Here is a 17,445-nt window from a genome sequence, read left to right on the forward strand (position 1 = left end):
ATTTTTTTTATAAATACCTTTTCAACGATAGTTTTTTTTTTTTTGCCAAAGATCCTAAGAAGCTTAATCCTTTGTTGAAAAAATCCACTCGTTTACTTTGCAAAAATGGATTACCTCCCAAAAATCCAGATGTGCCGTCACTGTTCCCTACTTTTACATCAGATTCTTCACTTGAAGAATCCTCCTTTTGTAGCGTCTACAATAAAATTAGACTAAAACATCGACATAAAATATTACGAGAGGTTAGGTATGTCTGAAATTAATATAGTAATCAAAATATTGTATGTACCAATTTTAGTAGTTTATTTTCCCTCTTTTTTGTATCTTCTTTTTTCAACTTTGATAACCTTAAGTGGCATGAAGAACAAAATTTTTGTTGTAATGCATCTGACAAAACTGAAAAGTCCAGTTTCAAAAGTTGATTTTTATTTACTATCCTTAAATTAGAAGTGTTTGTTGTTAGATGCTTAAAATAAAAAAGCTTAAAGCATCTGTCTGATCTTATCGATCTTTAAAGTTAAATAATTTTTACTTTTTAACAATGCCACGGAAAAAGGCACGTAAAATGCAAAGCACTTGTTATCCTAGTATTTTGCATTTTACGTGCCTCTTTATATGACATTGTTACAAACCAAAAATTACTCAACTTTAAATTACAACGAGTGAGAATATTTCTTGGTAGTGGACCAAAATAAACGCACAGCTAATCCAAAAGCCAACGAACTTGTAGTTCGGGGAATATACGTGAGTAGCGTGGGTAACACTTTGAATCATAGATCGTACTGTAGTCAGGCTTCCCCACGAAATTTTAAAATTCCAAAAAATCGAAGAGATGAAAAATCTGTTTTTTTATATAAAAGTAGACAGTTAATAAAACAATAAAAAACAAAGTAGCAATAAAAAAGTTTGGAGAACAAAAAACAGTTTACGTGTTGATCGATTAAATCGATTAAAACAATTAAATTGTTAATAGCAATATCACTTTGTTGATAGTTTTTTATTTTTAATTTTTTTCCTTAAAATTTAACTTTTTAGCTACAAAAGTGTGATTGGTAAAAATTTTGTAGCTCTTAAGGATTCGGAGCTATACATTGTTTTAAATGAGTCTCTAACCACTATCATGAAATTTATTATAACTTATTAAATCGAAAATAGGTGATAAAAGAAAAATTCCTTGGACACGTATCTCTTATTTTTCAGTATAGAAACTGGAAAAAAAATTTAAGCTGAATCAGAGAGGTGATGGTTAGTTTTTAGCAAAATCCGTTTGGTTTGTAAAAGAATGAATGAATACAGAAAAAACTGTATGATGAAATACCTGAAATTTGACTATGAAGAAAAAGTATATTATCCAAATGATAAAACGTATTTGTCGATTATGTTACTTTTTTGTTAACAAAACTTATCTTAAAATTTGGTTCATTTAAAATAAGAGCAGCTTTTTGTACTGTCATAGTATTTTTTATCTCCACTGTAGATCATGCACGAACTGTAAGCTTCAGGACGTAACCTTTTCTGACATAGTGTAAAGTAAGAGTGTCTTAGTTCTTATGTATTTCAAATATGTGAAGCATTTAACGTAATTAAAAAATAAGTTATTACAACAAACCATCGAAATCAAGAGTTCCTGAACCATCAGCGTCAATTTCTTCGATCATTAAGTCCAATTCTTCTGGAGACAATTTATCATCAAGTTCATGCAAAATATCACGAAATACATCGGTTGTAATATAACCATTTCCTTCTTTGTCATATAATCGAAAAGCCTCTCGAAGTTCTTGCTGCATTGCTTCAGAATCTTCTTCAACTAAAAATCGGGCTGCCAGTGTACAAAATTCTTCAAATTCCAATTGTCCTGATCCTTTAAAAAAAAAAATTGTATTTTTATGTGTCTATGCATGATTGTAAATGATTACCTTTGATAATAATCATATGGATGTGATATTCAGTTTTATATTATTATTACACTTATCAAGTTATGAATATTAGGCTCGTAAATAATTTAAGCCCAAAATGGTTATAGGCAGAGTCCAATAATTATAATATGCACTCATATACATATTTACCTTAACCATTATAGGACATGTTGCTTTCATAGTCAAAACAAAGAAATAAGTAGGTATTGCTGAAGTGCAATAAGTTGGGCCGCAGTTATACAATATATAACATAAACAGTGAGCCACTTATGGAACTATCAATATAAGATATTCTTCTTTGATACAGTTAGAATATGAAATTTAGGAAAACAGCGAACTCTAAGCCATTGCAGGTAAACACATATATACGCATTCACACGTATATATAAAGAAGTTCGGGCAAGTACCTCTGTGATTTTTCACATGTGCTTTTTCACCACGCAATGCTCCACGAGGAGGGTTTAGGCGACCTTCTTACAGGACATAAGTTTTCTTAACTTTTGTTGTGAATAGAAGTTATTTTTGGAGTTATACTTCCTTGAACGCATTCTGCCCGAGACTAAATCAAAAATTTTGGATTTGTAACCTTAAGAAAAATTATAACAAAAGTAGATTCTGTATGTTACTCCTCCCTAGCCATACCACCCCGTGCCTTCTGCATTCTACACCGTAGAACTCAACGCTACCACCACCCATCACTTTAAATTTTATATACTTATACTTTTTTTTTCTTTAACTCACTCTTAAAAAAATAGGTGAAAAAAAAATACTTTCCGTTAAATTTGAGCCCGTACAGGCTAGGTATCAGGCTACAAAATTGAAAATCGAAAATTATACAATAGGCGGTTCGGTAGACTCATACACAAAAAAAAACACAATAATTCACAATATAAATTATTCCCGCAGGCACGTGAAAATTCGTAAGTGTCTTGACTTACTCGTCACCTGTCGAACTATTGACTGACAATAAATTATACAAAACGCCAGCGCTTATATAGGCAACGGTAAAGGGCAATAAACTCAATCGGGACATTTGAACTTTCTCAGTAAAGGAAGGTACGCTTGATTAAAGGAAAGCACGTCTTCCTTATTATTGATGTTATGTTTGTCCAGTTAAATATAAAGCATTCCAGAAGTAGTTTTTTTTTTGTAATTGGCTTTATTGTCAAGGATTTAGAAGTTATCCCAATCGAATACGTGATTATAATTATTTTATGTGCGCAAACGACTGAATCAGAATTTTTATTTTTTATGTGCTCACTTATGCGGACTTCAGCAGCTCACTTTGTCTCACCCACATGTGACGCAGGACAATTTTCACAGTAAAATTTATACACTACATTTGTCTGTTTATGTTTTTCCGTTTTATCTTTTCCTAAACAGACTACGTGGTTAAGTTTTTTGTTTATAAGAGGGTAGGTGTGAATATTGTAGAGTTTTAAGAAGGTTAAGATTTTTCAAAATTATTGTCTACATTTGGTATACCAATTTTGCACAAAGGGTACGTGTTTATGGTGCTTTTGTTGTGATTCATATATTTGTGTCTTTTTAATCCACCTTTATATTTTTGTTAATAAGGGACGAAGGATAATTATTTCTTGTCAAAAGATTTTTTAATCTGGCAATATTCACAACATGAAAACATGTTCTGGAAAGTAAGATCGCTCTATCAACTAAATTAAACACAACATTTCTTTTGTAGCCCACTGGATAACTAGAAAAATAATTGAAGATGCGTCCGAAAGGAGTAGATTTTTCAAACCAGTCAAATTTAAAATGATTCAAATTTCTGATTATGGTCAAGTCTAAAAAGTTAAGTTTATTGTCAATCTCCATTGAATATGTAGGGTGTAGTTTAGGATAATACGAATTGAAGACACTTACTATTTGGTCAATGTGTTCAACGTTCATAAAAAGTAATACATTATTTACGTAACGAAAATGAAAGGATGGTGTTAATGTTGTAATTATTTTTCAAAATGGAGCGACAGTCATTTTCCAGGTCATCCATTACAAGGTCAGCAAATAAAGGTGAAATGGTAAAACCCATTGGCGTGCCGAAAATTTATTGGTAGAAATTGTTGTTGAAAGTAAAAAAAGTGTTGTTAAATAAAAGTTCTGTATATTGTTCAATATCTTCCACAGATAGTCAATGTACGTCGATCGATGCTCCTTAGTACTATTTCTAAAGGGATTTAAGTGAATAGGGAGCTGACATCTAAAGACATTAATCTGTAGTTAGCAGTGGGTTATTATATTTTTAGTTTGTTGTTTAATATGAAGCTGTTATTGATGTGTGATTTTGGAACATTAACTGAGTTCTTGAGTTCGTTGTAAATTACTTTTGCCAGAAAATAGGTCGGGCTATTGACTAGAGAGACGATAGGACGTAAGGGGGCATCGACCTTGTGTATTTTCGGCAAGCCATGAAATTTAGATTATGTTTTGTCTGTAAGTAACAGAGTGTTAGGATGGTACGTTCTAGAAAGGAAGCCATTAGAGTTAAGATTCTTTTAAATTTGAGAGGCTCGCTTTTGTAGATAATTTAGTAGGTTTTTAAAAATAATTTCACCGTTATTTGCTGACCTTGTAATGGATGACCTGTAAAATGACTGTCTCTCCATTTTGAAAAATAATTACAACATTACTCCATCCTTTCATTTTCGTTACGTAAATAATGTATTACTTTTTATGAACGTTGAACACATTGACCAAATAGTAAGTGTCTTTAATTCGTATTATCCTAAACTACACCCTACATATTCAATGGAGATTGACAATAATCTTAACTTTTTAGACTTGACCAGAATCAGAAATTTGAATCATTTCAAATTTGACTGGTTTAAAAAATCTACTCCTTTCGGACGCATCTTCAATTATTTTTCTAGTTATCCAGTGGGCTACAAAAGAAATGTTGTGTTTAATTTAGTTGATAGAGCGATCTTACTTTCCAGAACATGTTTTCATGTTGTGAATATTGCCAGAGTAAAAAATCTTTTGACAAGAAATAATTATCCTTCGTACCTTATTAACAAAAATATAAAGGTGGATTAAAAAGACACAAATATATGAATCACAACAAAAGCACCATAAACACGTACCCTTTGTGCAAAATTGGTATACCAAATGTAGACAATAATTTTGAAAAATCTTAACCTTCTTAAAACTCTACAATATTCACACCTACCCTCTTATCAACAAAAAACTCAACCACGTAGTCTGTTTAGGAAAAGATAAAACGGAAAAACATAAACAGACAAATGTAGTGTATAAATTTTACTGTGAAAATTGTCCTGCGTCACATGTGGGTGAGACAAAGTGAGCTGCTGAAGTCCGCATAAGTGAGCACATAAAAAATAAAAATTCTGATTCAGTCGTTTGCGCACATCAAATAATTATAATCACGTATTCGATTGGGATAACTTCTAAATCCTTGACAATGAAGCCAATTACAAAAAAAAAACTACTTCTGGAATGCTTTATATTTAACTGGACAAACATAACATCAATAATAAGGAAGACGTGCTTTCCTTTAATCAAGCGTACCTTCCTTTACTGAGAAAGTTCAAATGTCCCGATTGAGTTTATTGCCCTTTACCGTTGCCTATATAAGCGCTGGCGTTTTGTATAATTTATTGTCAGTCAATAGTTCGACAGGTGACAAGTAAGTCAAGACACTTACGAATTTTCACGTGCCTGCGGGAATAATTTATATTGTGAATTATTGTGTTTTTTTTTTGTGTATGAGTCTACCGAACCGCCTATTGTATAATTTTCGATTTTTAATTTTGTAGCCTGATACCTAGCCTGTACAGGCTCAAATTTAACGGAAAGTATTTTTTTTCACCTATTTTTTTAAGAGTGAGTTAAAGAAAAAAAAAGTATAAGTATATAAAATTTAAAGTGATGGGTGGTGGTAGCGTTGAGTTCTACGGTGTAGAATGCAGAAGTCACGGGGTGGTATGGCGAGGGAGGAGTAACATACAGAATCTACTTTTGTTATAATTTTTCTTAAGGTTACAAATCCAAAATTTTTGATTTACTCTCGGGCACAATGCGTTCAAGGAAGTATAACTTCAAAAATAACTTCTATTCACAACAAAAGTTAAGAAAACTCATGACTAAGGAAGATCTGAATTGTTTTTGTCATATTCCATTTAAGTAAATGATTTTGTTAGTATTAAGGAAGTGCCATGTAATCATCATAATATACCAGTCGCAACTTTAATTGAAAGATAAAAAATAAAAAACTGTTACCTCAACATTGCAATTACAAAAAAAAATTATAATTTTTTAGTACCAGATAATTAACATTGACGCCCCCCCCTACCCCACGCAATTATCACCTGCCACAACTTTTCTATGACATACACAATGGTTTTTGCTTTTATTTCTGTACCACATGTTACATGTTTCAAACTTATATAAACTGAAAGATTACTTATAAATAAACAAAATAATAAAAGTGTTAAAAAATTTCTTTAAACTTTGACTAATGTAATATGGTAAAAGAAAAATGGTTACCCACAATTTACTAGAAAAATTTAATGTTTGACGAGCATTATTATAACACTAAACATGAAGACAACATTTCAATTAATGATTTAATGGTTGTACAGTACACCAAGTTTTCAGGAATATAATAGGAGTGTCACATAAATGTCGAATATTGTTTATTAATACAAAGGACTTCAATCATACATAACAACATTTTTATATAGACAGTGATAGAGAAATTATAGGGGTTCAAAAAGTGAGTAATTGTGAAAATAAAATTTTTGACAAAATTAAGAATTATGTTGATGGCAGATGCTTAAGTTCGTTGGACGCAGAAATAAAATTGCAAAAGTTTTAAATTCCTGGTAGAAGTTACAAAATGTTAAGTTCATTTAAACATCTTAAAAATAAGGACAAATTAATATTCAAAAACAATCAAATAAAAAACACCTCGAAAGAATTATTGACACCCCTTACAGCTTTGTCTCAGTTTTATAAGATCGATAATTTTGCAAAATCTTTGAAGCATGTCCTCTTCTTACTTCAGCAATTCTTACTTCAGAGAAGTCAGTTTTCAATTTTTTTTTTTAAAAACAGAAGTAAAAAAAAATCTTAAATCTTTATTTATACATTTAAAAGCATACAACAATATTTAATAGGAACGATTAGGGATACTGCAACTACTACGGGTTAAATTGATCATAATATTAGTTTTGATAACAATTTTTAAAAAACCTATCACAACTATGCTTTCATTTAAATAACCACAATTTTCACGTGATTCTCAATTTAAAAAAAATCGTTAAGGGCAATGACATATGGAATAAATACAAAATGTTTTTTTACAGAAGATCTAATTGATAATAAAGAGACTAGTGCTCGTATACATATCAATCCAATCCTTAAATTAGAAGATAAATCATGCTCAGCATTTTTTTTTGACGTATTCTAAGCCAAATTAGCTTAGGCACAAATGCTAAGACTAAAGAAATTATGTTTTGTAAGAGCATGCTCAATTACATTTATTTTTATTTTATTAATTTAGTTTAATAATGAAGAAAAAAACTGTTTTTAAATCTATGTCAGCGAATTCATAGAATTTTTTTTTTATTCACAGTCCTGAAGGATCAGAGAGAACTTTTTCGATTAAAATATTAATTTATTACTTGATATAACAAGATAAGAGAATTTTATCAATGGCTTAGACTGGCATTGCATTGTTATTGCTTCCAAAAATAGAAAAAAGTTACAGAATAATTCATTTACCTTTAGACGCAGAAAATGTAGAGAGTACATTCTTACAGATAAAATCCAAAAAAAAAAAAAAAAAAAAAAATACGAAAAGTCGATTTAAGAATTTAAGATAAGGCCTTCATAATTTTACGAAAAGCCTTAGGAATAGACATAACTTTATAAATATAGAATAATAATAATAATAATAATAATAATAATGAAAATAAAGTCATTAAAATTTATTAAATAATTAAAATATAAAAAATAATAATATATAAAATTTAAGATTTTTATATATTATAAATTTTTTATATTAATAAATTTTTTTTTCAAACAAATAGATATTTAATTATTATTATTTTGAATATTTAAATAATTTATTTTTAATTATTTATGTGTTCCCAATAAATAAATATTTTATAATTAATAAATTTATATATATATATACTACTTAACGTAAAAGTATGAATTCAGATTTTTAAGAAAAAAATTAATAGTAATTTAACTAAATAAATTAAAATTTATAAAATTTCATTTTTAAAATTTAATTAATAATATTTAATAAATTTATAATAATAATTATATTATTTTAATTAAATTTATCATTTATATAATTTTATAAAAAAATATTTATTATTTAATTAAATAAATATTTTTAAATTTATAAATAAATTTATTTAATAAATAAATAAAAAATTATAAATATTTTTAATATTATATATTTATTAATATAATTTTATAAAATATTTCTAATATAAGTACCGTTGAGATAGGGTTCTATCTAAAAAATATTATTACACTAAAAAAATTTTGAAGAATATACTGCAAAATATTGATAATTCCTCTTACAAGGTATGTAATCAATGTATCCGTATAAAGTATTCTGAGGTAGGTACCGTTGGGGTAGGGTTCTATCTTAAAAATATTATTACACTAAAAAATTTTGAAGAGTATTCTGCAAAATATTGATAATTCCTCTTACAAGGTATGTAATCAATGTATCTGTATAAAGTATTCTAAGGTAGGTACCGTTGGGGTAGGGTTTTATCTAAAAAATATTATTACACTAAAAAAATTTTGAAAAATATACTGCAAAATATTGATAATTCCTCTTACAAGGTATGTAATCAATGTATCCGTATAAAATATTCTAAGGTAGGTACCGTTGGGGTAGGGTTCTATCTAAAAAATATTATTATATTAAAAAAATTTGAAGAATATACTGCAAAATATTGATAATTCCTCTTACAAGGTATGTAATCAATGTATCCGTATAAAGTATTCTGAGGTAGGTACCGTTGGGGTAGGGTTCTATCTAAAAAATATTATTACACTGAAAAATTTTGAAGAGTATTCTGCAAAATATTGATAATTCCTCTTACAAGGTATGTAATCAATGTATCCGTATAAAGTATTCTGAGGTAGGGTTCTATCTAAAAAATATTATTACACTAAAAAAATTTTGAAGAATATACTGCAAAATATTGATAATTCCTCTTACAAGGTATGTAATCAATGTATCCGTATAAAGTATTCTGAGGTAGGTACCGTTGGGGTAGGGTTCTATCTAAAAAATATTATTATATTAAAAAAATTTGAAAAATATACTGCAAAATATTGATAATTCCTCTTACAAGGTATGTGATCAATGTATCCGTATAAAGTATTCTAAGGTTAGTACCGTTGGGGTAGGGTTCTATCTAAAAAATATTATTACACTAAAAAAATTTTTAAGAATATACTGCAAAATATTGATAATTCCTCTTACAAGGTATATTATCAATGTATCCGTATAAAATATTCTAAGGTAGGTACCGTTGAGGTAGGGTTCTATCCAAAAAATATTATTACACTAAAAAATTATGAAGAGTATTCTGCAAAATATTGATAATTCCTCTTACAAGGTATGTAATCAATGTATCCGTATAAAGTATTCTAAGGTAGGTACCGTTGGGGTAGGGTTTTATCTAAAAAATATTATTACACTAAAAAAATTTTGAAGAATATACTGCAAAATATTGATAATTCCTCTTACAAGGTATGTAATCAATGTATCCGTATAAAATATTCTAAGGTAGGTACCGTTGAGATAGGGTTCTATCTAAAAAATATTATTACACTAAAAAAATTTTGAAGAATATACTGCAAAATATTGATAATTCCTCTTACAAGGTATGTAATCAATGTATCCGTATAAAATATTCTAAGGTAGGTACCGTTGGGGTAGGGTTCTATCTAAAAAATATTATTATATTAAAAAAATTTGAAGAATATACTGCAAAATATTGATAATTCCTCTTACAAGGTATGTAATCAATGTATCCGTATAAAGTATTCTAAGGTAGGTACCGTTGGGGTAGGGTTCTATCTAAAAAATATTATTACACTAAAAAATTTTGAAGAGTATTCTGCAAAATATTGATAATTCCTCTTACAAGGTATGTAATCAATGTATCCGTATAAAGTATTCTGAGGTAGGGTTCTATCTAAAAAATATTATTACACTAAAAAAATTTTGAAGAATATACTGCAAAATATTGATAATTCCTCTTACAAGGTATGTAATCAACGTATCCGTATAAAGTATTCTGAGGTAGGTACCGTTGGGGTAGGGTTCTATCTAAAAAATATTATTATATTAAAAAAATTTGAAGAATATACTGCAAAATTTTGATAATTCCTCTTACAAGGTATGTGATCAATGTATCTGTATAAAGTATTCTAAGGTAGGTACCGTTGGGGTAGGGTTCTATCTAAAAAATATTATTACACTAAAAAAATTTTGAAGAATATACTGCAAAATATTAATAATTCCTCTTACAAGGTATGTAATCAATGTATCCGTATAAAATATTCTAAGGTAGGTACCGTTGGGGTAGGGTTCTATCTAAAAAATATTATTACACTAAAAAATTATAAAGAGTATTCTGCAAAATATTGATAATTCCTCTTACAAGGTATGTAATCAATGTATCCGTATAAAGTATTCTAAGGTAGGTACCGTTGGGGTAGGGTTTTATCTAAAAAATATTATTACACTAAAAAAATTTTGAAGAATATACTGCAAAATATTGATAATTCCTCTTACAAGGTATGTAATCAATGTATTCGTATAAAATATTCTAAGGTAGGTATCGTTGGGGTAGGGTTCTTTCTAAAAAATATTATTACACTAAAAAATTATAAAGAGTATTCTGCAAAATATTGATAATTCCTCTTACAAGGTATGTAATCAATGTATCCGTATAAAGTATTCTAAGGTAGGTACCGTTGGGGTAGGGTTTTATCTAAAAAATATTATTACACTAAAAAAATTTTGAAGAATATACTGCAAAATATTGATAATTCCTCTTACAAGGTATGTAATCAATGTATCCGTATAAAGTATTCTGAGGTAGGTACCGTTGGGGTAGGGTTCTATCTAAAAAATATTATTACATTTGAATTTTTAATTAGCTAATAATAAAATTTTAAGAAATAGACTAAGTTTAAGTCCTTAAATTCATAATTTAAAAATAAATATATTTTTTTCTTAAAATGAAAATTTTAGTTTATTGAAAAAATTTTTTTTTACATGAAAAAGAAAATTATTAAAATTAAATTTTATAAATTTTAATTTAGTTAAAAATTTATTGTTTTTAATTTGTATATATAAAATTTAATGATATAAATAAATTTAAATAATTTAATATAAATTTAATATATAGAATTATTAATTATTAATAAATTAATAAATAGATATAAAATTGATATGAAATCACTTTGTGCCAGCATTTGCGGTTATACAAAGCATATAAATAAATAAATTCATATAAATAAATTTATGAGTATTAATTAATATAAATAGTTTAAATAAAAATTTTAAGATAAAATTTTAAATTTTTATTAAAAATTATTTTTGTTAAATTAAATAAAGATAATTATAAAAATATAAAAAAAACTAGGATTAGATACCTTTCTATTTTATTTAAAAATAATTATATAAATTATTAATTTTTAAAAAATAAAAATTAAAAATTATGACGGTATTTTAATTTATTAGGGGATTTTGTTATTTACTTTGATATTCCACGATAAAATAAACTTATATTATAAAATTTATGTATGTTTGTAATAAAATTATTTTTTAAAAATTTAATAATTTAAATATTTATAAAATAAAATTATAAATCAATATGTAATTATATATAAGAATATAAATGAAATACAATAAATTAAATTTATTCAAATTATTAAGATTATTATTTTGAAATTGGATTTAAAGTAAAAAAAAAAATTATTTTTTTTAAATTTAATTTAAAATATGTACAAATTGCCCGTCACTTTAAGAAATTATTTAGAATAAGTCGAAACAAAGTAAATATACTGAAAAGTGTATTTAGAAATAGAAATATAGTTAAATTTATAACATTTATTCTGCTAATAAAAATTATTTTAATATATTATTTTAAAATAATAAATTAAATAAATTTTAAAGATTTTTAATTTTAATTTTTTTTAAATTATTAATAATATGAACATAATTTATTTTTTAAAAATTAAATAATTTAATATTTTAAGTATTGATAAAGAAAATAAATTTAATTAAATAAATTATGAATTTATTATTTTTTACCTTTTGTATCAGTGTTAATTAAAATTAAATAATCAATTTTATTTTTTTGAAAATAATTGAATTAAATAAATATAAAAATTATTGAAAATTAATATTTTAAATATTTTTATTGAAATCATATGTTATTCATAATTATTGATATCTAATTATTTTATAATTAAATTTAATTTAGTTTAAAATTAATATTTAAGTTAATTAAAAAATTTAAATATATTTTTAAAAAAAAATTTTTAGGGATAAGCTTAAAAATTATTTTAATAATTATAAAAATAAATTAATTCTAAAAATAAAATTAAAAATTTTCATTTTTTTATAATTTATAATAATAAATACATCATGTCAAAATTATTTAAATTATATTTTAAAATCTATAAAATTATTTAATTTAATAAAAAAACTAAATTAATAATGATTGAATTAGTAAAAATTAAATTATAAAATCTTAAAATTTAAAAATTAATTTAATGAATTCGGCAATAATTATTATTCATCTGTTTAATAAAAACATAGTTTATTAAATTATTAATAATAAATAATTTCTGCTCCATGAATTTTTTTTAAATAGCTGCCTTTTTGTACTAAGGTAGCATAATCATTTGTCTTTTTAATAAAGTCTAGAATGAAAGAATAAATGAAATAAAAACTTTATAAAATTAAATAATTAAATTTTATATTCAAGTAAAAAATCTTAAATATTTATAAAAGACGAGAAGACCCCATAGAATTTTATATTATTAATTTATAATCAATAAATAAAAATTTTTATAAATTAAAAATATTATATTGGGGATATAAAAAAATTTAAATAAATTTTTTATTAATTTATTATAAATAAATTATATTTAAAAATTTAATTATAATAATTAAAATAAATTACCTTGGGGATAACAGCGTTATTTTTCATATAAGTTCATATTGGTAAAAAAGATTGCGACCTTGATGTTGAATTAAGATAAATTATTAATGAAGAAATTAATAAATTAAGTCTGTTCGACTTTTAAAATCTTACATGATTTGAGTTTAAATCGGTGTGAGCCAGATTGGATTCTATCTTTATAATTTTAAAAAATATTTGTACGAAAGGACTTTATTTTTTTAATAATTAATTTATTTAAAAATAAAATAATTATTTTGACAGATAAGTGTGATAAATTTAGAATTTATTAATAAAATTTTTTTTTAAATAATAGTTATATATATATATATATATATTTAAATTTTTTATTAGAAGAATAAATATAATTTTAATAGTTTTAATTAGAGTAGCTTTTATTACATTATTAGAACGTAAAGTTCTAGGATATATTCAAATTCGAAAGGGTCCTAATAAAGTTGGGGTAGTAGGATTACTTCAACCATTTAGTGATGCAATTAAATTATTTAATAAAGAAATTTCATTGATTTTTAAATCTAATTATTTATTTTATTTAATTAGTCCTTTATTAAGTATATTTTTAATATTAATTTTATGAAATTTAATTCCTTATTTAAATATAATAATTTTAAGTGAAATAAATTTAATATTAATTTTATGTTTTATATGTTTAAGAGTTTATCCTTTAATAATTGGAGGTTGATCATCCAATAGAATTTATTCATTATTAGGAGGATTACGAAGAATTGCCCAAACTATTTCTTATGAAGTAAGGATAATTTTAATAATTTTATCAATTTTATTATTAAGGGAGATAATTCAATTAATTAATTTAATAAATTTACAAAAATATTCTTGATTTTTTTTTTTTAATTTTCCATTAATATTAATTTTTTTTGTTAGATTATTAGCAGAAATAAATCGAACACCTTTTGATTTTTCTGAAGGAGAATCAGAATTAGTGTCAGGATTTAATATTGAATATATAAGAGAAAGGTTTGCATTAATTTTCATTGCAGAATATGGAATAATTATATTTATAATAATATTATTTATGTTTATATTTATAGGAGGAAATTTATTTAAAATAAAATTTTATTTAATTTATTCAATAATTTTATTTTTAATAATTTGAATTCGAGGGACAGTACCTCGATTTTGATATGATAATTTAATATATATAACTTTAATAAGTTATTTACCTGTAAGATTAAATTATTTAATATTTATTTCATTAATTAAAATTTTAAATTATTAGAAAAATTAATTTCTTGCATATGTATTCAAAACATATAGTTTAAAAAACTAAATAATTATTTATTTAAATATAAATCAGATTTTTTAGAAATATAAAAATATATAAAAAAATATAAAAAATAGAAAATTGATGAAATTTGTCCAATAAAAATGTATGGATCTTCAACTGGTCGGGCTCCAATTCAAGTTAAAATAATAAATAATCCAATAAAATTTCAAAATAAAATTTGATTTAAAAAATAAAATTTAAATGATTTTATTTTATATTTAAAATTAAATGGTATAATTAATAGAATTAAAATTGATAATAATAAAGCAATAACTCCTCCTAATTTATTAGGAATAGAACGAAGAATTGCATAAGCAAATAAAAAATATCATTCAGGTTGAATATGAATAGGAGTAATTATAGGATTAGCTTTATTGTAGTTTTCAGGATCTGACAATTTATAAGGTATAGATAAACAAATAAATAAAAAAATAATAAAAAATAAAATAAATCCTAAAATGTCTTTAATTGAAAAATAAGGATTAAAAGGAATTTTATAAAAATTTCTATTTAATCCTGAAGGATTTGAAGAACCAGTTTCATGAAGAAATATTAAATGAAGAATTACTAAGGCTAATACTAAAAATGGTATAATAAAATGAAACGAATAAAATCGATTTAATGTAGCATTAATAATAGAAAATCCCCCTCATAATCATAATACTAAAGAATTTCCAATATAAGGAATAGCTGAAAGTAAATTTGTAATTACTGTTGCACCTCAAAAAGATATTTGTCCTCATGGTAATACATAACCTAAAAAAGCTGTTATTATAGTAATTAAAAAAATAAAAATTCCTGAATTTCAAGTTTTATAGAAAGAAAATGAATTATAATAAATTCCACGGCCAATATGAATGAATAAGCAAATAAAAAATATAGAAGCTCCATTTATATGGCATAATCGAAAAAATCACCCATAGTTTACATCTTGTATAATATGAATAATTCTATTAAATGCTAAATTAATATTAGGACAATAATGTAAAGATAATAATAACCCTGTAATTAATTGAATGATTAAGCAAATTCCTAATAATGAACCAAAATCTCATATTATAGAAATATTTAAAGGAGTAGGTAAAATTACAATTATTGAATTAATAATTCTTAATAATTCATTTGATTTTAAAATTGATTTTTTCATTTAATTTATTTTTCGTAAAGTAAATTTATTTAAAATAATTAATTTTACAATTAATCTTAAAACAATTGAAATGTAAATAATAGAAATTAATAAATTTAAATTTATATTATATATATATATATATATAATAATATTGAATTTATATCAATTAAATTTAATTTATTTAATATAAATATTCTAAAAATTTCATTAAAATTATTATACTAAACTAAAAATTTATTAACATTTAAAATTATAATAATAAAAAATAAAAATAAAATTATTGATTTAATAATAAAATTTTTAAAAAACATTTTTTTTATTGAAGTAATTATATTATTAATAAATCTAGTAAAATATAAAAATAAAATTATTATTCCCCCTACAATAATTAAAAATCTAATGTATGATCATCAATTATTTCTATTAAAAATCGATAAATTTATTGAACATATTATGTTGTATAATAAAAGAATTGATCCTAAAATTATTGGATGAAATATTTTATAGTAAGAAGGTGAAGAATTAATAATTAATAAGATTAAAGGTAATAAAAATAAATTTATTATAAATGTATTGATTAAAAATTTTATTGTTATTTAATTTTATAAAATTGAAATTTATAGATTTAATTTACAAAATTAATATTTTATTTAAATTAATAATTATTTTAAAAATAGTTTAATCTTAAAATATTAATTTTGGGGATTAATGATGGATTATTTTTTTTTTTGAATTATTTTTTTAAATTATTACTTATATATTTTTATATTTATTATTTCATTGTTTCGATATTCTTGTCTTTATAAAAATTTAATATTAAATTTAATAAGATTAGAATTTTTAATATTCACATTATTAATATTTTTAATAATAATAGTAAATACAATAAATCTTTTAAATTTAATATTATTTTATTTAATTTTTGTTGTTTGTGAGAGAGTTTTAGGTTTAACTTTATTATTATTATTAATTCAAAATAAAGGAAGAGATAGATTTAAATTTCTATTAATAAATTTATGATAAAATTTTTGATTTATTTAATTATATTAATTTTAACTTATAATTTTTTTTATATTGATATATATTTCTTTTTAAGAATTTCAATTTTTATATTTTTATTTATTAATATTTTATTATTCAATTATAATAATTATTTTATATTAATTTATTCTAATTTTATAATTGATAAAATTAGATTTATAATAATTATATTAACATTATTATTATTAAGGTTAGTTATTATAGTAAGAAAAAAAAGTTTTAATATATCAATTTATTTAATTTTATTAATTATTTTAATATTAATTTTATTATTAAGATTTATATTTATTAATTTATTTATATTTTATTTTATATTTGAATTTAGTCTTATCCCTACTTTTTTATTAATTATAGGTTGAGAATATCAACCTGAACGACTTAAAGCATCTTTATACATATTATTTTATACATTATTTTTTTCTCTTCCTTTGTTAATTTTATTATTTATTTTTTTAAAAATATTTAATTCAATAAAATTTTTTATATTTTCAGAAATTATTTTATTAAATAAATTTTGAATAGTTATTTTTTATATTTTAATGTTTAGAGCATTTTTAGTAAAATTACCAATATTTTTATTTCATAATTGATTACCTAAAGCTCATGTAGAAGCCCCTGTTATTGGTTCAAAAATTTTAGCAGGAATTATGTTAAAATTAGGAGGTTATGGATTATATCGAATAATTGTAATAATAAATATTAATTTTTTAATTTTCAATGATTTAATTATAATTTTAAGATTTTTTGGAATAATATTCTTAAGATTTTTATGTCTTCGACATTATGATATAAAAATTATTGTTGCTTATTCATCTGTTGTTCATATAAGAATAA

The 17,445-nt window shown here is 23.2% G+C and overlaps 1 protein-coding gene across 2 annotated transcripts in view; it reads right to left on the minus strand.

Moving 5' to 3' along the window:
- LOC149375315 (troponin C, isoallergen Bla g 6.0101-like) overlaps nucleotides 1-17,445 on the minus strand; it is a 389,315-nt gene that overhangs the window by 79,180 nt on the left and 292,690 nt on the right. Inside the window, exon 4 of one of the 2 annotated variants that reach the window (XM_089589266.1) lies at nucleotides 1,610-1,807. In XM_089589266.1, coding sequence (XP_089445392.1) covers nucleotides 1,610-1,807 — 198 coding nt within the window. Of the gene's footprint in view, nucleotides 1-1,609; nucleotides 1,862-17,445 lie in introns of both variants that reach the window. The other variant, XM_089589265.1, reaches the window with a different exon arrangement.

This window comes from Copidosoma floridanum, unplaced genomic scaffold (genome assembly GCF_036245765.1).
Source record: "Copidosoma floridanum isolate Cflo_tuat_1 unplaced genomic scaffold, Cflo_Japanese_pri ptg000008l, whole genome shotgun sequence".
NCBI lineage: Eukaryota > Metazoa > Arthropoda > Insecta > Hymenoptera > Encyrtidae > Copidosoma > Copidosoma floridanum.